This window comes from Ceratosolen solmsi, unplaced genomic scaffold, assembly GCF_000503995.2.
Source record: "Ceratosolen solmsi marchali unplaced genomic scaffold, CerSol_1.0 scaffold1, whole genome shotgun sequence".
In the NCBI taxonomy this organism is placed as follows: domain Eukaryota; kingdom Metazoa; phylum Arthropoda; class Insecta; order Hymenoptera; family Agaonidae; genus Ceratosolen; species Ceratosolen solmsi.
In genome coordinates this window covers 799,136-824,024 of record NW_011948415.1, presented here as the reverse complement: position 1 = coordinate 824,024, position 24,889 = coordinate 799,136, and the positions used below count along the sequence as shown (strand labels likewise).

The 24,889-nt window shown below is 36.7% G+C and overlaps 1 protein-coding gene across 1 annotated transcript; it reads right to left on the bottom strand.

Moving 5' to 3' along the window:
* Window positions 1–2,068: 2,068 nt before the first annotated feature.
* LOC105368530 (probable ATP-dependent RNA helicase CG8611) lies at window positions 2,069–20,065 on the bottom strand. The gene is made up of 3 exons (XM_011507551.1): window positions 19,680–20,065; window positions 10,465–10,675; window positions 2,069–2,289 (listed from the first exon to the last, which is right to left on the bottom strand). Exons 1-3 carry the CDS (start codon window positions 19,813–19,815, stop codon window positions 2,148–2,150), a joined length of 489 nt encoding a protein of 162 aa, XP_011505853.1. The 5' UTR covers window positions 19,816–20,065; the 3' UTR covers window positions 2,069–2,147.
* Between the last annotated feature and the right edge of the window lie 4,824 nt (window positions 20,066–24,889).

The following is a 24,889-nucleotide window of genomic DNA, read 5'->3' as shown; positions in this document are numbered from 1 at the left end:
TAATTTTGGCCGATAGAACGCCCGTTTGTAATTATTTAATGGCATTAATTCGCTACAGCAATTTTTGCTCTTTTCTCTTACTTCTACACTTTCCAGTCAGGTTGTACCAGTTTTTTTTTTTTTTTTTTTTTTTTTTCATTCGTGAAATAGTTGAGTACTGTTCTACGAAAAAATCTATATCACTGGAAATGTAAATTTCTCGTAACGAAGCCATCTCTCTACAATATCGTATGCGACCAATTATCGTAAAATGATATTGTATGATTTTATCAATTCATTATATAGATTGTGAGAGAGTGGCGTGAATAAAATGATCGATTAAGAAAAATTACCAGCCCAGCTTGGCTATTTTCACATCAATATTATTATATTTGCGCGCTGTTCGCATGGCAAAATCATATTATACCAGTAATTATCCAATGTCGATAATTAGACGGAATTTCATCTTAACAGTTGCGACGATCGTGAGAAACGAGATGAAGGAAAATCCTCCAGTCGTCCATTGTTGAATGTTTGCCTACAATGATTTTCGCGAAGCGCCTTAAAAGAGACACAAGTGAAAAGTCACATACAAGACCAATCCCGCACGGCTTTATATTTTCAAGCAATTTCCGAGCGCAAAAAGTCACGAAGTACGAAGCATGTGGAGCTCCTGACGATATCAATCACGCGGCACAACTACCCTAATGCGCACTGCATTTTATTGCAGCCCTTCGACCAATCCGCTCGTAGGAAGCGAGAAAGAGCCATTCGCCATTTCCGTTCGGTGCATTAAGCGGGCAAATATATGCGAGCGCGCGCACATGCGCGGATGGGCGAGTAATTAATTACCATCGCAAGGCCGCTCGCTTCTCGAAATTGGATCTTGCCACGTAAGAGCAATAGCAACCGCTACCGCTTTGGCTTTGTTTGAACACGCGGCTCATTGGCAATTGCGGCAATTTACGATTTGTCATGCAGGAGATTTCACATTTCCCTTCGACTTTGCATTACTGTGATTTCTCAGCTACATACCTTTTTAGGGTGTGGAATGAGAATAATGCGTATGGGACGTCGAAGAGGTTTGGTATTGTTTGAAGAGGCACGTTGAATTGACCGGGGGCATCGCGCGAATTAACTAACCTATTGATTGAAGGATAATAATGTCGTGAAAAATTTATGGAAAGCTTAAATGGATATTTTTCCATTATCAGATTTTTAATTGGATCAAATGCTTGCGCAAGTAAATGTAAGATATACGTTATTATCAATGTAAATTACTGAGACGAGGAGATAAAGTATGCTAAAGCGACGAAAAGAAAGGGGATGTTGTTTGTTACTCGCCGTTGGTCGTATGTCTTTTGTTATTAATTATTGTACATTAAAGTGAAAAATTTGTAGTCAACTAATAAAGCAAATGGAAATTATTCAACTTACCTTTTTTATAAGATCTCAGATGTAGGCAATTTGCAGTAAGCTGTTGAAAGCCTTTTACTTTACAGTTACAAGGTTACAATATTACCATGACCTTCTATAATTAAATTAATATTTATCTTTGATTGAGTGTCCGCATATAGACGCGGATATTTAGATCATATTTTATCGTTTTAGTCTTCACTACTATACAATGAGGCAATTGAAATTAACGTGCTATAATAATAAGCATTAGTAGTGGTATTTATTTTTCATACAAGTTTATTGGTAATTATAATCAATGTCTTGTTCATTTGAATTGAACTTTCATACATACATACATACATACATACATACATACATATATATATATATATATATATATATATATATATATATGTGTATAAACAAATATCATAAATAAAATATATCGCCGTTACATCTTAATATAAACAAATATCTAATATAAATTGACTTTATAAAATCATTCTTCGTTTATATTAAAGTCAACAGAATGTACGTACGATGATAATATTATTATATAATATATAAATACATTTTGTTTTATTTTGTTTTGTTTTGTTTTTGTTTTTAACTAGATATTTACAAATAATATTCCATTAGAATTAAAATCAGCGTTTCCACTTATAAGTAACTTTAATAAAATTGCATGGATTTTATAAAAAGAATTCTTACTAAAGAGAAGATTTGAAAGTATAAAAATAAAATGCATTATCCTTGTAACCACTGGCCTCTTATGATTTCTTTGGCTTCTTTCGCGGCTGTAGGCCGCTGTCGTACTCGGAGGTGTTGAGCATCCTGACGTTCTTTAGGATTCCGCTTCCGAAATTCTGCAGCCGCTTCGCTTCGGGTCGCTTCACCGGCACCCCGTCGGGCCTGAAAGTGGAAAAAGAACGAGAGGACGATGAACGAGACGAGAAAAGGCAAAGCCGAGACTCGTAAGGTGCTTAACTGTCGCATTAAGGGTAACCAACCCGCAATTTTCGATAATTCCCGCGCAGAGGTGCGACATGTGGCCTCACCTCCAGAGCCTAATGGAAAATTGACAAAAAACACTACGTGCACGGGCCAGTGCGCTTTTTAGAAAAAGCGCGACACGCGTTATTCGGGTCCGAGCCGAGGATCACGCGAGCGCTACCAACTGGCGTGCCGAATCCCTTAGTTCCTTTCTTCCTTTCGTTCCGTTCGTTTTTCTCTGCTGCTGCTGCTGCTGCTGCCGCCGCCGCCCCTCCCCCCTCTTTCGACCCCAACACCATCGCCCAACACCACCGTCGTCCATTCACTACCTCTCTCGCTCTCTCGCTCTGCTTTGCTCCTTTCCTCCGCTGAAGAACCGCGCATTATATGCACGATGCGCTCACGACACGATTACTTCACCGCTGTAGCCGCGAGTCCATCGTTCCTTTTTTCTTCTTACGTAGGGCTAACCGATTATTATATTGTAAAGCCATGCGCAGCAATGCGGTGCGCGCTAATGCAATATCGAATCGAGAGATCGGCCGATTATAATTCCCTGGACTGGGTTTCTTTATGTGTCTGGGAGAATGAGCGATTCTCCTTGTGAGACGGTGATATTACTTGACATAGCGAATAAATCGTAAGAACCAAAGTCATAATTTTACGTCTGAAATATCAATTAAATGCCCGCTTAATTACGTTTACCATGATAAGCGTGTCTTTCGAGACGAGGCACAATATTATTACTTAACCAAATTATTATTATGTTTGTTTGTTTTTTTTTTATTCATTTGCTTTTTGTCTTTTAGTATTTTCTTTTATTGCTGTTAATATTAATCTATAGTTGTATTAGTATATATTTGTATGCTTTGATAGAAGAAAAGTATATAAGCAGTATAATGTAATGTGAAGTCTGCGGCATCCCGCATGCTAAACGAGCCTCATACCGACTGTAAAAAGTTTCGAAATTAAAAATCGCCATATTATCACTGATTAAATATATCGTTTTATGCACAATATTTCTTATGGTACGTCTCTCGGTTTTATCTTTTTCAAATTTAACCTTTCGTTTATTGCAGATTTCGCGAAAGTAGGCGCATTAAAGATGAAAAACTCATTTCACGTATAATTTTGCATGAAGTCTTGTAAGCATTTAGTATTTACTAAGAATTTTAACGTACAAATAGTTAATGTTATTTTAAAAAAATTATCTTCTAATCGCACGTATTTATGGAAATGCAATTGTTAATTCGTAAATGCGCTTGGAAACTTTACTACAAAACATGCGAGTTCATTCGTGTAAAAAATTCTGAATCGTTAGGCCTCGATACTTAATAGTGTTTACATTAAATCTACCAATGAAATCATTCGAATCGAATTTAATAAAATAATATTCTTAGTTAAATCGAAAATATACATATCGATATATTTCGCTATTTGTGGCCAATAAGACGTAGGCTTGAAGAAATTAAAAATTTCGATTCCTTCTACGCTGCTCCCTGCAGAATATATATACTTTTGTTCAAAAACAATATTATGAATACTTCGAATGATATTTATTTTGCAAATATAGCGAAAGAGGCGAGCAAAGATTCGATTAAAGACAATAAAAAATAGTTAAATACATTCGTGAAGTATTCAATCAAGTAGTACTCCACTGTAACACGGCAGAATTCATCTAAACATTAGAATTCCCTTCAACGCGCTTCCACGCGCTTCCACGCGTCACTCTACCGATAAGTCATTAGCCTAACAAATAAGCCTTAGGCTAAAATTAGTTCAACAACACGACATTACATTAGCGCGTTATATATACATTATAATATCCGGGCACGAAATATTCTGGCAGTTCATGTATCGACGCGCACCTGCTTTTCCCCGCCACCTGTCGAAAACAGCTAATATAAGAGGAAGGGGAGCGAGAGAGAGAGAGAGAGAGAGAGAGAGAGAGAGAGAGACGGAGAGCGCGTTTTTATATCACATGCTCGGGGCAGCAGGTTATGAAAAAATATTAAAATTCGTGGCCCGTACAGTGTAACGGGACTCGGGACTCGGGACTAAAAATTAAACTTTGCAAGAAATTAAATTACTTATAATTTATAGGCTTAATGGGAAATTGTTTTATAATAACCCGTAATCATATGAAAGAACTTCATTTGCATACATTGTTAACGGATCTGCTAGACAGTTTTTCATTAATGCGTTAAAATTTCTCCGTGTCGTTTGTACCACTGGGCGCATTTATTATTAATTGATCGATTAAACTACATCGATACTCGTTAAAAACAAAAAAAAACAAAAAAAAACAAACAAAAAAAAACTAAAAAAAAAGAGAGAAAAAAACAAAAAAAAAAAAAAAGACAAAATTAATATAAAAATAAAAAATAATTAAAGATAAAATTAATCTTCCATCACAGCGTACACTTGGACACTAATCAGTAGATAAGATTTTTTTCTACTCAACATTCACAGATCGGCCATTATCGATATAATGTAGCATTACCCGTTGAACTTAATCATTATTCTTTACCCCATAAATAATTTTGTGCCCTATAAGCAGCCAGCCAAGTACAATTGTCGATAAACGAATACATGCGCATGACCATTGTCGCGTAATTAAAATCCAACCGATTAAATCTTAACCTCAAAGCCAAGCACGTTGGCACCTAGCATCGGCTACCACCAGCTATAGCTATCACCATTTGCCAACCCATTCGACGCATCGGTTAAACGATTATTGGCCAACTGCGAACACAAATGTCGCACGAGCCAACCCAGTCCCAAGCACGGCTCATGGGAATCTTCGAGCAGCCATTAGTCGCGCGTCTCGCGCAAAATACCCGAGTCGTCGCACGTGGCCGAGTGCGACTCGTGCGGGGGAGTCAATTGCGCGCGGTTCGGCCCCCCCGAACTCATTGGAGCGTCACCAGCCCGCCTTTCACCCATAAATGCGCGCTCGCCCAGCGACGCTGTGGCCTCGCCATCCCCGCGTCTCACGCCCACGCGCGACAAGAGAATCCGAGAAAAGTCGCGCACTCGGGGGCTGCTGAGCTCGTCCTCTGATTCTACTTCTCTCGCCACCACCACCACCACCACCACCACCAACAACAATACCCCCCTCCTCCTCCCCCCCCTCATCCAAACCAGTAACTCCGACCGCGCTCACCCGCCACCAATTATTCGATAAATAAACGCCAAGACTAAAATGTCGCCGGAATGTTGGTCGTTTGCGACGAGACTAATTCTTCTCCTTCCCTTGTACTGCTAAACCTACCTAACAATTCTATTAAGTAGCCTATTCGGTAATTGATAATTAAGTAGCGGTATTACGGTATATCAAGGGCACTATCCTATCCACTCTTACTAGCGCTGAAAGAGTAAACTAAAAATCTGGAATCTAATGGACGAGTGAAATATTTCGATGAAAACATCATCCGCAGCTGTGTTTGATGATCGGGGATATTAATCTACGTTCGACTGGTAATTAAGGCACGCGGCATTAAAAGCGGCGGGTGGGTGGCAAGCCGATAATAATCTAACGATTATAACGATAATGTCGTGGAAGCACGAAGCGCGGCTCGGATGAAATGGAAAATGCTTGTCGAACGGAACTCGCCGCAGTCGAAAAAGCGCAGGATTAAAGACGCCCGTGGAGCCGCTCCGTCGACAGGGAAAAATTCAAATAAACCGCGCCAAGCCGACGGTCGTATCCTTTAATCGGCGAGCGACATCGCCTGGCTCATCGAACCCTCGTTCACCCCGCGCGCCCATCCCCGCGGCCATCAACCATCACCGTTGCCGAGTGGATTCAGGGAGGCGACGGGGAGGGAGCCGTGGAGGGGTAATAATAACGCGGTCTAAAGGGAACCGTAAGAAATGGCTGATTTCCCGCTGCTGCGATTTCAGTGGACAGAGTCGGCGGTAACGCGGTAGACGTCATCCAACCCCGCGATCCCCGCCCGCCTGCGTTGGGTGCACTCAAGCGTCGCGACGTCGGCGTATATCCGTATAAATGACGACTGGGCTCTCGTGTGGCCGGATGCGGCGGTCGCATCAGTCTGTTTAATAGCCGTATTGTATAATTATGAACAATGGACTAGGACCGGTCCAGGAGGGCGGCGGGGGAAATGAGGGGGTGGATCGGTCGACGGTGTATCGGTCGACGGCGGGGAGTGGTGGGGGAGTGGTTGGGGAGTGAGAAGGTGTGCACGAGTGCCGAGAGTAAGAGGAGCGGTAGCGAGAGTCCGTATGGCGAGTACGATGTATCCGCCGCGTGTATCTCCTCGTCCGTTCGTTACGTGTCGCGATATGACGGATGGACGGGAGTACGCATTGGCCCGGAGTCGCTTTGGACTTTGTCCCCGTGCACCGGCTATGCTCGGTGATGCTGCTGCTTTACGCTCTCGAGCGAGCGTTTGCGCCCTCCGATTGCCGACCCTCTTTCCATTTCGCCACTCGCACGGGGGACGACAAAGGCTGCTTTTCCTATTTCACGGATCTTATCGCTACTGCGGAGTATATTGCCTAGGTAGCTGTTCCTAGCCCCACCCCCGACTACGCCAACTTCACTCCCACGCTTTAGAACGCTATCGTATTCCTTCTATTGGAAGTTCTATCGATGTACGTATGTCGGGCCGATAAGTGTCGTTGGCATTTCTGGCTAGCGGTAGGCTGCCATTCAATAGCGAATTTTCTCATTTTCTCACTATGTAGGATAAGCGCTATGCTATATTCGGACTAAACACCACACGGACAAATACTCATTGGAGCTATATTTTTCTCTTTTAGTCGCATAGTCGTACATATAACGCGGTCTCTCCTTCAATTTATGACGTTAAGCTTCGATTAAGCTATCGGTGCGTCTCTCGAAGCCATTCCCCCGCAGCCGTCGTTACATCGTGCTTTCGCGTCTTTCTTAAACCAAATGCATTTTATCACCCAATGATGTTCCATCAGTCCCCTCGGATTTTCTTATTTTCATTCTCTAAGCATACATCATCCTTTAGTATTCACGTTATATCGTATCGATGTTTATTTTTCGATTCGATGATTTTGATTAAATTGTAAATGCTTATCTAAAAGAAAAGAACAAACGTATTTGCATGAATTTAATGAGATAACGGAATTTTTATGATAAAAATTTTCACGAAAAATCCCGTGAAATTCTCGAATTGCAAAATTTACGTTTATCGTTCGGCAGATATTCACTTATCGTTAACCGAGTTTCAAGAGAAACTCTTCATCATCATTATACGGATGTTGAACAAACAGAATAGTCGGTTTCCAATTGCCAGCGTAATAAGCATTCCAGCTCCCTTTTAAAGACTAGATTTACTTCCCAAGAGCAAAAATGTTCAGACTATATTAATCTCCCAAGAGCAAAAAATTAAATGAAAGAAACCGACAAGGAAAATCCCCTCCTCACTCCCACCCGTCATCGCGCCGTATTTCATACCTAACTAGTCATAATAATTAACTAGCGTACGCTTTTTGTCCACCATTTCTCTCTCCCATACGGTATCTATCCACCTCCACTGCTCGACTCTGATTTTATTCCGAATTAATAGCGGCCCTCGCTCTCATCTACCTATATAATCGGCAATTTTACCGGAAGTTGAATTACGAGTTATTTAATACGACGGAGCCTTTCACGGGGCAAACTTGGCGTTACTGGGGCATCCAGAGCGCATAGCGAGTGCGCGAGCGGCGCGATAGAAAAATAGTTCAAAAATTGTGAACAACGTTTACCGGGGGCGGCGGCGTTACTAGCGCGTGATTGCCGCGCGCAAATCCGTCATTAATGAGCTTCGAATGGCCGGCCGATACTATGTATATGTGCGTTCGCGCGCGTGTCCACCGATAGACCAACCAGCGATAAATAAACGCGTTTTATTCGCTCGCGATACACTACTGTGCGCCCGCTCACCATTTTTTCTGCTCCCTGCCGTCGCCGCCACCGCCGCCGCCGCCGCCGCCGCCACAGCCGCTGTCGCTGTCGCTGTCGCCGCCGCCATCACCGCCGCCGTTAGCCACGGAGGCCTATTGTTACAATACCGTGGTTTTCCGTTTCGTAATACGTGGGGACTGCGCGCTTCGGAGTCATCGTGCGTGACAATGGGCGGTTTTGACTGCTAATTGACGGAGTTATTTGTGAACAAGTTTATGTAAACACACATTGCTCCGGTAATTTCGTGCGCTCTTGCTGACGGCGGCCTCTTTCGCTCCTGCCTACACGGCACGACGTACCCAGCGCTTATTTTGTTAATACCCGGCTCATTTGAAAGCTCTTTTTTATTGGTCGTTGGAAAATCTTTAACCTCCTTGCTTTCAATTATTTTTCGGCTCGAATACACAGAAACGAAAAGTAAATCAGTTTTTTCTAACCCAGCTCTTTAATGGCATTCATAATTGTGTCGTTGTATGGCGGTCGGTAAAATTGATGCTTTGTCAATTTAAGTTTAAGCTATAACCATTATTACCGTATCTCGATATTTATCTCGATTTGTCTTAGAATGTCAATGGCCGAGCGTTCCACGCTCATTCGAATAAGTATTATTATGGCAATATGAAGCATCTTTATTGCAATTTACATAATAACGTATCGGAATGACAACCGATCAAACCTAATAATTAATCGTATAAAAATTGTTTGTTTCACGCAACAAAGAGGCAAATTATCTGCCAAAATACTGCATTCTTTAATTCGAATGTTGCGTGCTTGTTCAGAACACAATTGTACGTGTATGCGTGTGTATACGCACTTACTCGCAAATAAATGGTAACAAAAACCAATCTTAATTTTTTTTTTATTTTTTTTTATTTTTATTTTCTTAAATAATACACTAGTTCTCTTTGCGGCGTTTAAGCCTATTTTTCTATTTTATTTGTGTCCCTTTGTAACGGCTTGGGCGATCATTATACATTTTTTACAGATTTCATGTTTTTAAGAAAATTGTATTCTTTCCATTTAAAAATACATTAGAATGTTAGCCATGAAATTATGAGCAATTTATATTGATTAAATCTGCATTAGGAGACGCGAAACAACTGTTTATAATGAGAATAAAAACCTATTTGCAAGATTGAATTTCGGTATGAATTATTGTTCTGCTCTAAATACATTATACGTTATAACTGTTTTGTGTGTCTTTGCCTTGTGAATTTAATTGCTTCGCATTACTTTGTGTGCCAGTAAAGTAAAAAATTACTAGTAATTATTATATAATGACATCAACGGAATTAAAGTATAGGAATTGATGTGATATTTTGCTTAAAATACGTTTCATAAAAATTAAACTATTAGATATCGGACAGTGAAGATAAAACGAACACAATTATGTGTAATAATTTTATTACAACAATTATCCGTAGAGTTTCTTCGAAGTCCGATGGTACGCTTTTCAATGAGCATGACAAAATTTTTTCATTAAAATCCATTTTTCAATAAAAAGAAAAAAACCAGATAATAATAATAATAATAATAATAATAATAATAAGAAGAAGAAGAAGAAGAAGAAGAAGAAGAAGAAGAAGAAGAAGAAGAAGAAGAAGATGAAGAAGAAGAAGAAGATGAAGAAGAAGAAGAAGAAGAAGAAAATAACAGTATAAAGGCAAACTTTGCATTAACGGCAAAAGACAACTTTGCAAGTTTCAAAAGGTTAGTTATATATACGTATTTGAAAGTTGCTATCGTGAAATCTTATCGACATCGCGCGATGCTAATGAAATTGACCCAATTATTTTAAATACATTATAAGGAACATTGATAAATACGCATTTTCGGATATAAAGGACATAGAATAACGTCTTAAAATGTCAGATACTTTAAACTGCATCCCTAATATGAAAACGCCTTTTATAATTTTCGACATTTGGCCTTAAATGCAAACATATTAAATAACGATTGGACACTATTATTATAATTCGTTTTAAAAGTCCTCTAAATGATAAAATTGCATGGTAGTCGAATGGCCTTTGCCGGTCTTTTTATCGAGCGTCTACTTAATCAGCTTGTGATATTTAATTATTTCTTCGCAAATGGAAGAGATAAAGGCAGGCAAAAACTTGGGTAAATAAAAAAGAAGATATTCTCACCGCTGATTGGAGAGCCTGTTTTGATGCCTTGGCCTGGACCGCTGTGCGTCCTCCCTTTCCCGAATTAACTTTCCGGTGCCGCCAATTTTTTGCGGCGGATCCCTTAGTGCGAAACTCTTCGCGTAATGACCCAGATGGAGTTCCTTGCGATTGAAGACTTCGCGCATCTCGTGTGGATAGCTCGAATAAAATCGTACCCAAGACGTGTAGGCTGAAAAGGATAGGAAAATTCATAAATACTCTACGTCGGTGTTATAATACCATCTTGGCATTTTATCCAACACGCTCATTCCATTCTAGCGAACTAATAAAAATATTTGTCGTTCAATTTATTGTAGAGGGCTTTACTTGAATACTACAACCCAAGACATATTCTACATAATTCATTTAACGGTCTTTACCTTGATTCCTCTAAAACACGATTTCCAATTCACTTAACAAGATAATTAAATAATAGAAAATTTATTCGCTAAGCAGTTTTTTCCTTATTAATCAACAGACGATTGTAAAGCATAACATTTACTAATCATTTTTTAAATATGTTTTAAATTAAAGTGAATTCTAAGGTAATGTATGAAAATAAACTTAAAATATTAATTGTATAATAATACAGTTACAGAATTCCTCGTAGAAAATATTATGACATTTTATGACACTTAGAAACGTGTAAGTATTACGATATGGTAATAAATTATCGTGTCTTTGCTATTTTTACTCGGTGTACGATCACATTTGGCCTTGCACAATTTAAAATACTCCATAAAATAGAATGATTTCATAAATTAATGAATTAACTATCATCGGCTCATCAAAATGAGACATAATAAAAATAGAAGTTATTAATTATAAACTTCAAATGATCAATTGTAAAAAATAAAAAAAAAAAAAAAACATATAATTTGATTAAATTAAGATTTCTAGTAGGAATAAATTTATAAAATGATTAGTGGACTAAATATACTCTGGTTTATAATGTTTACAAAATCACAAATGTAAACGAATTCTTATAACTCGTATTTAGGTAATAAAATATAAAACGAGTTTAATCCGATGATAAGTGTGTGGAAACAAATGCGTAAAGTGGAATCTTTGTAGATAAAGTTGAAATAGTTGAATACAGTTCACTGACTGTTTTTATATTTAAATCCTTAAACGTTCAATTATTACGTTCTCTAGAATTATTAATATTGAATACAAGTCATTCATTTATTTTACAGTTCAATATAGTTTTATAATCGATTTTTTAAATATGATATATTAAAATATTAAATATTTTAATTTCAAATTTTTCAAACTATGATGAAGTTACATATGTATATATATATATATATATATATATATATATATACCCACAGCTAGTAGAATTTATTCAATAATTATTCACTGTATTTTTCATTTTATTTGCAAAAAAGTATGTAAATATATAAATTATAATTGAATAAGTAAATAATTTTCTAGTGGAATTAAAAATGAGGTAAACCATTAGAATTATCTACGAGTCCGACTACAAAATTTCTTTTTATTATTGTTACTTTTTTTCTTGTACTGATTATAAGTAAAAAATCTAGTTCATAATAAGCGTTGAATAGTTGAGTTCAGCAAAATCTTTAATGTAAAACAAAATGAATGCAATTAATTTAATTGGCATTTCGTAGAAAAATTCACTATATATCAAAAAGCTTTAAATCGAAGGAGTAAAAGCAGCCTACAATGAAATGTCAAATTAATCATTAAAAAGGGATTAGAATAACAAAACAAAACAAGAAAAACCAGAAACATACACGCAGAAATAAGAACTACATATAATATCTGCCTTAAATAAAGTTTAAGAGTATATATATGTTTTACAAGTAATTATGAAATTATTATTAATCGACCTATCGATCATCAGTTTTTTTAAGTAACGCTCAACTACTCGCATTTGTTGAAAAAAATAAAAGTCTTCGCAATAAGCGATATGCATTCGAAGATGCAAAGGATGTAAAGATCTAAAATAGCAGCTCGATGAAATGGCACGAATATCCGAAGGCCTCGACATAAACGTGCCCAGACACTCATACTTTCCCGCGCTCGAATCAAACAGCCAAGACATTTCTCATTCAATGCTTGCACACACAATATATCCAAACAAAAGCGTTTAAAATCATTGGTGAGCCTTCGACACTCCATACCCACTCCGCAGTGTCTTTCTTCGCCGCATTGAGCAGGCTCCGGTAAAAGCCAGTCAGAGAGAGAGAGAGAGAGTGAGAGAGAGAGAGAGAGAGAGAGAGAGAGCGCAAGCGAGCCTCACGTGCAGCCCTGAGGAACGACGAGACAAATGAGCGGCAACGCACACGCCAGGCGGCCGTCGACAGATACACGCCTTGCGGTCCATGCATCCCCAGACGAGACAATAATCGCCGCGACAAAGTCCCCGGGCGCATTCAGGGGCACGTGGCGCGCGCGCGCGTACGTACGCACACACAACGAAAGAGGCGAACCAAATCGCGCGACTCTCCGAAACCGTTAAGGGGCATTAGCCCGGGTGGCACTTGACTCCGCCCGGACTAATAGTTGGCGTGCCTGAGAAAGTACAGACCCCCCCCCCTCTCGCCCCACCAAGTACACGCACACGCATACACATGCAAAACCGCCGCCACCGCCCCCGACTGCGCCACGATCGAGCTTTTGTCACCGCGCAATTCCGCAATGCTTTAAGGGCGCTTATGCGGAGACTCGAGGGCTCTTTTGCTACGCCGTCGACTCCTCTTCCTCTTAATGAGCTTTTACGTCTCCCTTTATTTTGACGCACAGTGCCTCTGCCGTACATCGATTTATGACGTACATTAGGCAAAAATCGAAAAATCGAAAAATCGCTGCACGGATAGAGCTCGCTAATATCATCAATAAAGATCTTTCAGACTCGACGTCATGAATTGTTGCAAGGCGGACCGAGAATAGGAATGTAATTAATATCTTCACTCGCAAAAATCCAATAAATAGTACAATTTTTAGCAACGTTGGCATTACTCGAGTTATTGAGCTTCATAAGACTGGCTGCCATAATTCGTCACGTGAGGTTCAAATTCCAACGGAATATGTTATTTAATTTATGGAAGGTAGACTGTGTACCCGTTCGGATAAGCGGCACTACTTAATTTGAAATTCTGCCATTTCTTGGTACTGCTTCGTTTAAATGAAAATTAAATACTTGAATAATCTTAAATAAGTTTGGCTTTACGATGACTTTCACATTTTTTTTTTATTCTTTCCTTTTTACTACAACGTAAGTAGAGAAGAAAAAAAAGTCCCGAAGTAATGAGAAGTCGATATATATAATATAAAGATTGCGTATATAAAGATTTCGAAGATCTCGACAGAATACAAAAATTCCCTTCCTAATACTTTAGATGACAATTTGAATTAAATTATTTTACTTATAATTTTCACATTAATCTACTACAAAAATTAGTAAAAATAAAAGTAAAATATCATCAAGATACAATATAATGTGCATTGTTTCTGAAATCATTTGTCATCATAATTTGAATTTATGAGTATTAAAACAAAAAAAAACAAAAAAAAAAAAAAAAAACAAATTGCAGCGTTACTATGATTAGTTATATTTTTGTCATAGTAAGCTCGATGAAATAATTCCTCGTAAATAGTCTCTAAATACTTCTAATACCGTAAATGGAAGTTGATATTATGAAAAAATGTAGCAGTCACACTCCCGAATGGAGTCGGAGCGAAGGAACAAAAAGCGTCCTTGATCGCTTGGGAAGCGAGGGAAAATCCACGAGAAAAGAAAAGTGAAATCTCAAAGGAGCAACATGCGAGGCACTCGCTACACAAGCGTATCTCAAGGCGAGCTTTCAGTGCTCGACTTCCGCCGAGTTACTTCGCGCATTTCCTCCTGCCCTCGGATCGAAGAAAAGTTTGATCCCACCGCTGTACAGTGCAAAGAAAACTTCACACGCACACTCGCGAGACGCGTTGTCTTCGGCGCACACATGCTTCTTACGTATAAAAGGGGGAGAAATGTTTTTCTCCATTTAGCACATAAATCTGGATATGAAGGCGCTCCCGCACAGGCTCTCTTACTCTCTCTCTCTCTCTCTCTCTCTCTCTCTCTCTCTCTCTCTCTCTCACTCACTCGCTCTTATATAAAAGGCACTGGGCTCATTGTTCCTAAGTGATGTAACTGCGTCTTATTGTATTTGTATCCTGTATTGCATTGTTAAGAGTCTCTAACTGGGGAGCGTAAGTGGTTTTAGCGGAAGCCACATTCAGTGGTTGAATTTTGCTGCTGTCGTTGTTGCTGTTGTTGTCGTTGTCGTCGTAGTTGTTGTTATTGCTGATGCGGCTCCTACTGTTGTTGCTGTTGCTGTCGAGGGCGACGTTCTTTACATACTTGACGTTCAGACATACCGTCAACAACCCAAATCACCGTGTCGATATCTACCCCAGGACTACGGGGAACATCCTAAGTCGGAGTTGCTTGTGAATACCCGCTGCTGGGTTATTAATTAATCATACGAATCCAGCTCGCCTTACTCAAATGCTGCGAAAATTTTAATGAACGACAAGCGTCAACCACCTATACCAATACTTGAATTCTATTATATTTTATTTATCTATTATATTATCTTGAATACTGTGATAATTGATCGTGTAATGGAGATTTGTCTCTATTTTTATGATACCAGTCTCGGCTCAAAAACTCGGTCGTTACACGCAAATGTATGCACAAGTACATAAGGATTAACTCGCGTTTCAGCCGTTATTGCACTGCAATGGTAGATGTTTTCGGATCGGTGCGACAGAGGCATTGGCCAGACAACGGCGAACCAGTGGCAAATTTAATATTCATTACTTCGCTACCTCTCAGCGTTACCCAAAGTGGCAAAAATCTCGGGCACGTCAGATGGGAAGGAATCGACGAGTCTTCGAGGCCCTTTAATCATTCGGCTCAGCGGTGCAAACTCGCGCGAGGGTCGGTCCGTGGATGGGCGACGTTAGGAATCGCCGAGACTCGACGGGAGCCCCTGCTGATCCCGCGTGCTCCTCCCAACATCGAATTGATGAATCCAGCGTATCAGCGAGAGTTCGGAGAGTCGTTCGTTAGACGAGCACTCGGCCTCCAAATATGATATAACGGTATACGACCGAATGAATAGTTCAAATCTATTGGGACGACAATACTACGAATTAGCGAGGCCTTTGCTTTTCCTCACGGTGTCTCGCGTCCACGCCACGTCAATTAAATGAATTTCAAGGCCTCGCGATATGGGCCTAGGCGCGATCAACTCCGTGTGCGTGCGCATTGTACAAGAGGGATTCGGGATCCCCGGGGAGACTAATGGTGTTACGGATGTCGAGCGAGCGAGCGAGCGAGCACCGACCGAATAAAATTATTGTCAGTAGCCGGTGCTCGTAGGAAATTAAAGTGCGAAAAGCACAAAGGGAGGGAGTAACACACACAGAGAGAGAGAGAGAGAGAGAGAGAGAGAGAGAGAGAGAGATATCGATGCGAAGGCTCAATATGCCTATGAAAATTCATTTACTCGACGACGATCGTTTACACAGACGCTACAACGTAAAAGTCGGATACTCTATGGTCATTTCTGAGATAACCTTTGCGATAAGCTAATGGAAATTTGTCCGGCGATCAAAATTTTATATGCTTTACCGTCTATTGATTTAACGCTACTAAAAGTAACTTTTATTATCAACACAACAGGTCGGCACGTTTGAATAAAAATTCTGTTTTCGTGAGTTTTCTTGATCTCGTGTACCAAATAAAGTACATTAACGAATTATGTATATCTTCATTCGATAATTCGAATTGATGATTTTAAAGTAAGGATATTTCAAAGTGCATTTCCCTGTAAAAAATTACGATAAGCCAGCAAGGCGATATATTTGAAAATAATTTGAAATATCTCGTATATTGATTCGAACAACTTTATACTCGATAGTCAACTTTTATTTACTAAATTGACGCTACCTTTGTCTTATTAAATATTCATTGCGTGCATGTTATTTACAAAATACTGAAAACTTTTGGAAACTAACTTGGAAATTAACTTTCCTTTATAAAATTTACAAATTTTCAAATGTTTGTCATTTAAAGAACCAAGGCAAAGTTACAAAATAGAACAAAAATCAATTGAAAGTATAGAGAAGCCGAAAAAATGAAAGAACCCATAATGCAGAGTGTAAATAATATATCAAGTTCGTTATCAATCACAAATGGCGTACTTGATAAATTAATGCACTGATTTTTCAGTGGAGAAAATTCAATCGGGCATTGACACACACACAGACTCTGTCTCTCTGTCTCTCTCGTGCACAATTATTTCATCAATCAACTGATTCGAGCGAGAGAAATGGTCAAGTGGTTAGCTGTGTAGCGTCAGTCAAATATGCCGATCGGCTGTAACGTCGAACTAAAAAGCGTGGCTAACCTTCGTGTAAAGCCGTGCCGTTGGCGACGGCGACGACCAACGAAACAACTATTTCGAGCGCCCTGCAAAACCTTTTAGGAAGATTTATGGACCGCGCGAAGCTATCGCCGTCATTCTCTTTCGCCTTTCATTCCTCTTGCTCCTATGCTTTGTACGGGCGAGTCACGCGCACTACAATTTAAATGATGTACTTCGATTGATTTCCCTTCCCCGCCCTTCAATAAAGCTCATCTATTATTTCCTACCGATGTCACGCTCTACTCACTCATTCGCTTACGACACTTGACGTTGGTTGAAAATTCAATTCGACTCCTACGCCGCTGATTTCAGGTTCAACAATCTGGTAAGTTAAATATTCATTGCATATTCCCTCATTAATATTTCGTACAGCAATTATTTTTTTTTCTCTTTAATCGACTTACTATTAAAATAACTCCCATGTTGTGATATATATATATATATATATATATATATATATATATATATATAAATTTGTGTGTGCGCGCGCGCGTGTAATATTTTAAGTTAAAGGAGATTGTTGAATTAATACAACTAAACAAAGCAGAAAATTTATACAACAATTATTCAATGCATTAGTATTAAATATATCATGTATAATCTATCTTTTTATTATATTATAAATATAGATTATATTATAAAAATTTCTCTACGTACACAAAAGGTTGTAGTAATAATAATAATGATAAAAAAAATAATATACAACAAATATAACAAATAATTCAAATCATTATTTTAACCATTTCCTGATATGATGTGCATGCTATATCGTATAAATTATATTTCTTTTGTAGGTGTAATTGGGCCAATTAAGTGAAAAATGAAAGGTCTGCAGCTGTACAATAACATTAATGAGTAATAAAAATTTTAATTTCAGATATTATACATTAGCCAGTAAAATTTTATTTGATAAAAATCTACGTAAATGAGCAACGTATTTAAGAACAACAACTTTTCCAACTTTCTCAAGCAAGATATTCTTTTACACTAAATATCTTGTTAAAAAATTTCCCTAAACTTTCATTTACGTATAATTACTTACATCCATTTACATCTCTTTACATATTCGAATGTCATTTAAAATGAATATCTTAAATAATAATAATAATAATAATAATAATAATAATGATAATAATAATAATAATAATAATAATAATAATCTATTAAATAATTTTTACGGACTTTGTAAATGTCGAAGGGAAAGAATGAATCATCTACACTCAAATCTTTCACAAAATGCTCAAAACGTGATTGAAAACAATAATTTTAGTACAGACGAGATTGTTGAAAGACGAGAATTATAGGCTATAGTCTACTTTCATGTACAAACGAGGGCGGCACATCTTCGTATCTGCACACCCTACTTCCAAAGGCGCATCGTAATGGATTTATTATTGCGCAAAATAAATTCTTCCCCGTAATAACCCTAATAGAGTAACCATAGCATGCCAAATAAGATCATCATCTATCCCCGCCTATGGACTATGTATATTTGCGTATTAGGCAGGGGAGAAAAGAGAAAAGCAAGCTCATCTCATAATATTTGGAGTGTGTGGATCGGGGTGACTTTATGTGTATTGTCGAGTTAGGGGAGGACGCGGGCGATCGCTTGGATTGGTTTAATCTTTACGAAAGACGACTACTAGCATTGATAGAGACGCGAGGCGGAAACATTTCCCTTCGTTAAACGTAACTTGCTTACGTGTGATTGTTTCTAATTCGAAATAAATTGAAGCTCTAATCGCTTTTCGTCACTATTCGTTAACATATTCATGCCCGTGAACGTTGTTGTTCCATTAAAAAAAAAAAAAAAAAAGCTACATAATAATATGATAATAATGATTCGCGGACGTTATAATATGAAAATACTGGATTTAGTGAAAATTTTGACGGCCACTGATATCATTCATTACTTTGGCTTAATATTCTCATTGCTAATACACTATAATAGATCATAACATCGTCTAATTTATCCATCGAAGAGATTTGCCATTATATTTACGTACAGTAATCACCAATTGCAATTAATTCTCTTAATTGTATATTTCTAGTATAATAAGTCTTGTTATTGTGCAATTAATCAAATGGCATTATTTCAAAAGGGAAGGTGATTTTTAATCGTTAAACTATTCTCACAGTTAAATACATCAGCGTTATAAAAGCATTTTCATCATTTAAATAATACCATTTTACACAGTGGTATTCACGGCACATCTCGTGCAATTTTATTTATTACGTAGAATATAATAATTACAAGATAATGGGCTATATTCTGTAAGCTACGTTATTATTTCAAATATTAACCTATCCCAATGATTTACGTAATATCATTATGAGAATTTATATTCTAGATCGTTCTCTTAAGCAATTAAAATATTCACCCATAAGATAATTCAACTATACCAACAAACTTTTCATAAAATCATACTGAATAACGATATAATTCTATCACCAATCCACGATAAATAACTAAGTCTTAAGTCTTTCCTTTAATCTTTATTATCCCGAAGTTTCCTCCATTATCATAATATCTTTTATTCCTAATATTTTACAACATTAATATTATTACGTGCATGATATAAGTGACATTCAACGAGTAGAAAAAAAATTTTAATCAACGTTGGGTACTGTTTATTCAATGCAACGACAAATTTATTAATATCGAGGCAGCTACGAATTGCAATAGAATTCCCGATTGCAAAATTTCTACCTCCAAATGGGAAATATATAAAGACTGTTGTGGCTCACCTTTGCATGCCATGGCATATAATTTCTTATCGGCCAGTACCAGTTCCTCAAATTTGTTCTGCAGGCCGACGGCAGCGTCGCACGCAGACGTGTACGGCGAGAGAGGATCCAAGAGACCCTCGAGCACTTTGTCCATATCATCCTGCTTGATGCGTATCCTGCGTGCTTCGAGCAAACGCGCGAACTCCACCTCCGGGGGCGTGAGGAACACGGTCGCCGTACCCGATGAGCCGGCCCTTCCCGTACGACCAATCCTGTGCACGTAATCCCGAGTCGACGTCGGCCCCGTGTACTGGACGACTGTGTCCACCTTGGGCAGATCGAGACCGCGCGCCGCTACGTCCTGCAATAGGGATGGCAATCTTTTTGAATTTGATGCTCATGAGAAACTACATAAAGCTGCAAGTAAAGTCGCAGGTGTAATAATGATATGTAACATTTTACGGGACGTATGAGAACATGAAGCGTGGACACACCTGCAGTATATTAATACAGCCGAATTTGCCAAAAGTGGGCGGTTAAAAATCATTCTCTGCAATAAAATTCATATGTCCATACACACGATAACGGATGCGTACGCGCGTGCCTCTGCGTAGTCTCTCTTTTTTTTTATCCATATCCATTCTATTGGATATGGATATCCATATCCAATGGATATTCCATATCCACGTATGAATATAGAATTTTGTATATGGAATACGTGACCTTGTACTTTTATTCTAAAGTACGCAAATCATTCCATTTATTGAATTTTTACTAAAAATAATTAAAATATAGACTGTTTTGTGCTTGAAAGGAACCGTGGCTTATTAAAAAGAAGGACGTGTCAATGAAAAGGTTGTATGCAAAATAACATTATAGACAGGTTTATCGATCAAGGTCTTATCAAATTAAAATAGCGTAAAAACAAAACATACTCTTTCAAAAAAATATGCACATATATAAGTACATGCAGATGAGTACAAGCGCGCAAAGGCATACGCACGTACAATGGTCTATGTGCGATGATGCACATGTGCGCATGATCATGCAGCTGCCTCTACTGCAAACGTGCATATACCAGTTCATATTTGGTTTTTGTTTTTTTAAAAAAGTTTTTTATGATACACTGTCATCGGATGGATAAATATTATTTTTCAATATCAATCTGGAAATTTATTGGTTCTGTCTAAGATTGAAGGCGGCACTCATGTACGCAATGAGAAAAAGGTTTCTTTGTAATTAATAAAAGACGTCTTCAATAAATTTTAAACGTAACGTCACTTCTTACAAGCCAATCTTCGATTTTGTTAACTCCAATAAATCTCAGCTCCGACGGAATACAATTTGTCATCGACGCGAGCTTATTTTGTAACGCACGCATCGCTTTGCCAACGCGCATGAGTGACCAGAGAGGCAGACCACGAGCAGTTCGCCAACCTCTCTGTTTATCCGATAAAATTGTTGAACCGTTTAACGAAGCTTGGATACCTAAGCAACCAATATTAACGCAATATTCCACGAGCAGCCGATAACTCCTGCGGCCAAATATTTCCTCGGCGAGGGCGCGCTGCTGTGGGAGCCGATGCCGACTTTTTACAAATGCCTCACAAAAGCCACTCGCCCCCGCCACTTTGTGTTTCAACATATGTAAAGTCGGTGCAGCAAACTTCGCGACACCCGCTGTGGACCCGGCGGCCAACGTTTGTCCCTCTCTCTCTCTCTCTCTCTCTCTCTCTCCCTCCCTCCCTCCCTCCCTCCATCCCGTCCTCTGACTATCTACAAACATGCGCAACGCGCGCCAATGTGTGCGCGTGTATGTGTTTCTATCATTGACTAGTCCGTATAGTGATTTAGTGGATCGTACCGACTTCGTACTGGGGAGAAAATGGATCCAGCGCGCTAGGGATATGCGTCCCCATGGGGGGTGAGTCGCGAATTCCTTCACGAAACCGATGTGTACTCGCCGGGGCTGCGCTTGTTTTCTTTTTTGCCGGCCCCATCGTGCATTGCGAATATTAGCTTGAGCGCTCGAGAATTTGTGCCAATACATGATTAGTATGCAGATTTGACAAGTTTCTCTTTTTCTCCTTTTCCTGGTTTATCTCTTTTCATTTTGCTTTCTTTCTTTAATGTGACGCTCATTCAATTCGTTTGCATATTTGCATCCACAACTTCTACAAATCAATAATTGTAAATCTTAAATTCAAATTTCTATTTGACGGGTCTAATAAAACTGCATCAATACAAAATATATAACTCTTTAGAAAATTGGCATGTGAATTTGTTATAGAAAATACTTAGGTACATTAAAATATCGTTAGAAATATGTACATTTGTCACAGAATGCTAGAAGAGACATATTATTTCTAAGCTATCATTTGCAAATTAAATTTTATTTTACCTCAGATCAATAAGTTAAGCTAAAATCATGTGTTTATATACTACTTTCTCTATCAATGACACATTACAAATTTCACGTCCATTAATAATCCTTTAGGGATGGTAATTTTACTTAAACACAAGATAAGTTGTATAAATTAATTGATAAAATGAGACAACCGTAACGATGTTTTTAAAATTGTTATTAATAAAATTTTTGTATAATATTTATAATATATGATATAATAAAATAAAATTATTGAAATTTTGTAAAATAAATGCAATTTTGGAAACTTTACTATAGTACAGTCATATTTAAAATTCGTAATTATCCAAAATTACGGAACCGCCTAAGAAGTTTTTAATTTATAATAAATGTCGATTACTCAAAATTATGTTATATTAAATTTATTAACTATTATAATACTACTAATATTATGATTACTAATTTAGAAGTTGTAAATATGAATATTAACAAAATTATATTTAGTATATAAGTGCGTAATATGTAATTGCGGTTACTTGGTGCTATAGTTACATCAGGGCTAATTAAAAAAAAAATTTACTTTAACGTACTACAAAGATAGTATAAAAAATTATTCGCTATTTGTATAACGAAATTATTATAAAAGATGTTTCACGAATCCAAACTACATGTACGATACAAAATTAATATTACTGAACTTGGTGTCTGCTTTTGTTAATAAAACCAACTTTATTTTTAAATTTTGCTTTTTTGTTTTAGATCAATGAAATAAATCTTTATGTACAGAGGTTAAACTGAATTTAATATATGACATAATGATTCACACGGGAAGAGAAGTTTTATTAAGCTTCTGGTTAATATATCATTTACGAGTAAGACAAATAAAAAAAAAAGAAAAGAAAAGAAAAAAAAATTCAAATTTTAAGGAAAATGTCTAGTGTAACTAAAAATTTCAATGAAACATAATTCATAATTTTGACTGCTTGAACTGAAAAAGAAGCAGATAAGAGTTAAATTATGATGGGGACCTCCCACATGTTATATTATTGCACTATTTATATAGAAATATAATAAGTAAACAAATCAAAGACAATATAGAAATATCTACCAGTAATATTGTTTATTAACATACAAATTCGTAAAATATTATAATATAAAAAAGAATAAATAATGAAATTTTTTGGAGACATACATAATTACATATTCAAGAAATATATGATTTGATAAAAACATTGATGTTTAATTTATAATAAACATATCAAATATTTACACCCATGCATTTAAAATAACGTGTATTTATAAATAATTATAAATTAAGTGTTTATTTGCAAACCTCCGAATGCTTGTTAAATAATTCTATGTAAGATTACGAAATTATTACAATAAAAATAACCAAATTTCATTGTGAGAAATCGGCAGACTATTCAACAATGCATACAATCATGTTGCATAATTTTTGATAAAATTTGTTAAAATATCCGTATTTAAAAAATTGAATTTCAAATTTATAATTTTACTTGCCTTGAAATATGAGGGATAATAAGTGAAAGCATTGATTAATCTTTGGACTACTCGAAGACATCAATTATATATTCATAATTAATACAATTGATGCTCGTCACTGAAATTTTGGCTTATTATCAGAAAAATCACGTTGTTATATGTAAATGACAAATTATCATATTATAAATTCAAATTCTATCTAGGTTTTAAAATAAAATATAAATTGCTCCGAATATAAATATTTTAGTCGATTTTGTTCTATAAATAATGCATTAATGAATATTTGAGAATGTTGATAAGCACAATAATTTATAATATATACATTGAGCAAGAGATTATCTATTAGTAAAGATTTTTTAGAAAATATTTTCTAGATATCGTTCGCTAGTAAAATTACAAGCAATTGCGTTAGTAGATTTATTATTATATTCTCATTATCTCATGCATATTTTCAATTTTGTGGGCAATAAATAATTTAGATTACGTTAAATATAGTTTCAATAAATAAGTTTTAGGTTTTAATTTAATGCTACAAAATTTTGTTCGACATCGCTGGACTCTCAAGTATATAGTTACTAAAAATTTTATGCAATAATACTTCATTCGAGGATTTTTCCCAATAGCATTGTTTTCAATTTTCAATTATTCATTGAAAAATCTTTAAGCAAAAAGTCAATGACTCGATAACTTTAGGTTTATCATAATTTAGTAACACAGTAACACACATTTAAATTATTAGCAACATTGATTATGTTCGTTCAATTATTACTATTTATATGAATAATGACTTCATAATGTTTGAGTGTTTCATAGATAACATAATTAATTGATAATATTGCCAATCGATAATTTAATAATTGCACTTTATAAATATATGAATAAAACTTAGTATAAATCCATTGGACCAAATTCCTATATATATGTTATAGTTATTTTATCGATAGTTTATTTATTTCTACCAATTTCGTGCAATATTATAATATAATGCTTTTTAGATTAAATTCGGCACCTTGTATTATAACATCTAATATAAGAATTTTTTTAATAAATAGGAAAACATGTTTTCTAAACATCCAAGAAAAATGATGAATTATAGATAATACAAAAGGAGATGATGTCACACACTGTGTGCAAGAATTTTCGAAATAATACAAATATTTCGTACTTTTCCAAAATAAGAACATCACGATTGACTAATAATATTCTTCTATACTTCAACGCATTACGTTTGATAAAATAATAAAGGATATATCAATATAATTAATTCTACGGTAGTATCGCTGTTTCGACCAAGGAAATATTTAGTATTTGATTAGCGCTTTTAATTGTCGCTGTAATTCTTCATAAAATAGTCGAAAAC

Excerpts from the sequence above, each read along its gene's own strand:
- LOC105368530 (XM_011507551.1), bottom strand. The coding sequence starts at position 19,815 with ATGGACAAAGTGCTCGAGGGTCTCTTGGATCCTCTCTCGCCGTACACG. Across the intron at positions 10,676-19,679 it reads ATATGCCATGGCATGCAAAG|CCTACACGTCTTGGGTACGA; the intron begins GTGAGCCACAAC and ends TATCCTTTTCAG. Across the intron at positions 2,290-10,464 it reads AACAGGCTCTCCAATCAGCG|GCCCGACGGGGTGCCGGTGA; the intron begins GTGAGAATATCT and ends TTCCACTTTCAG.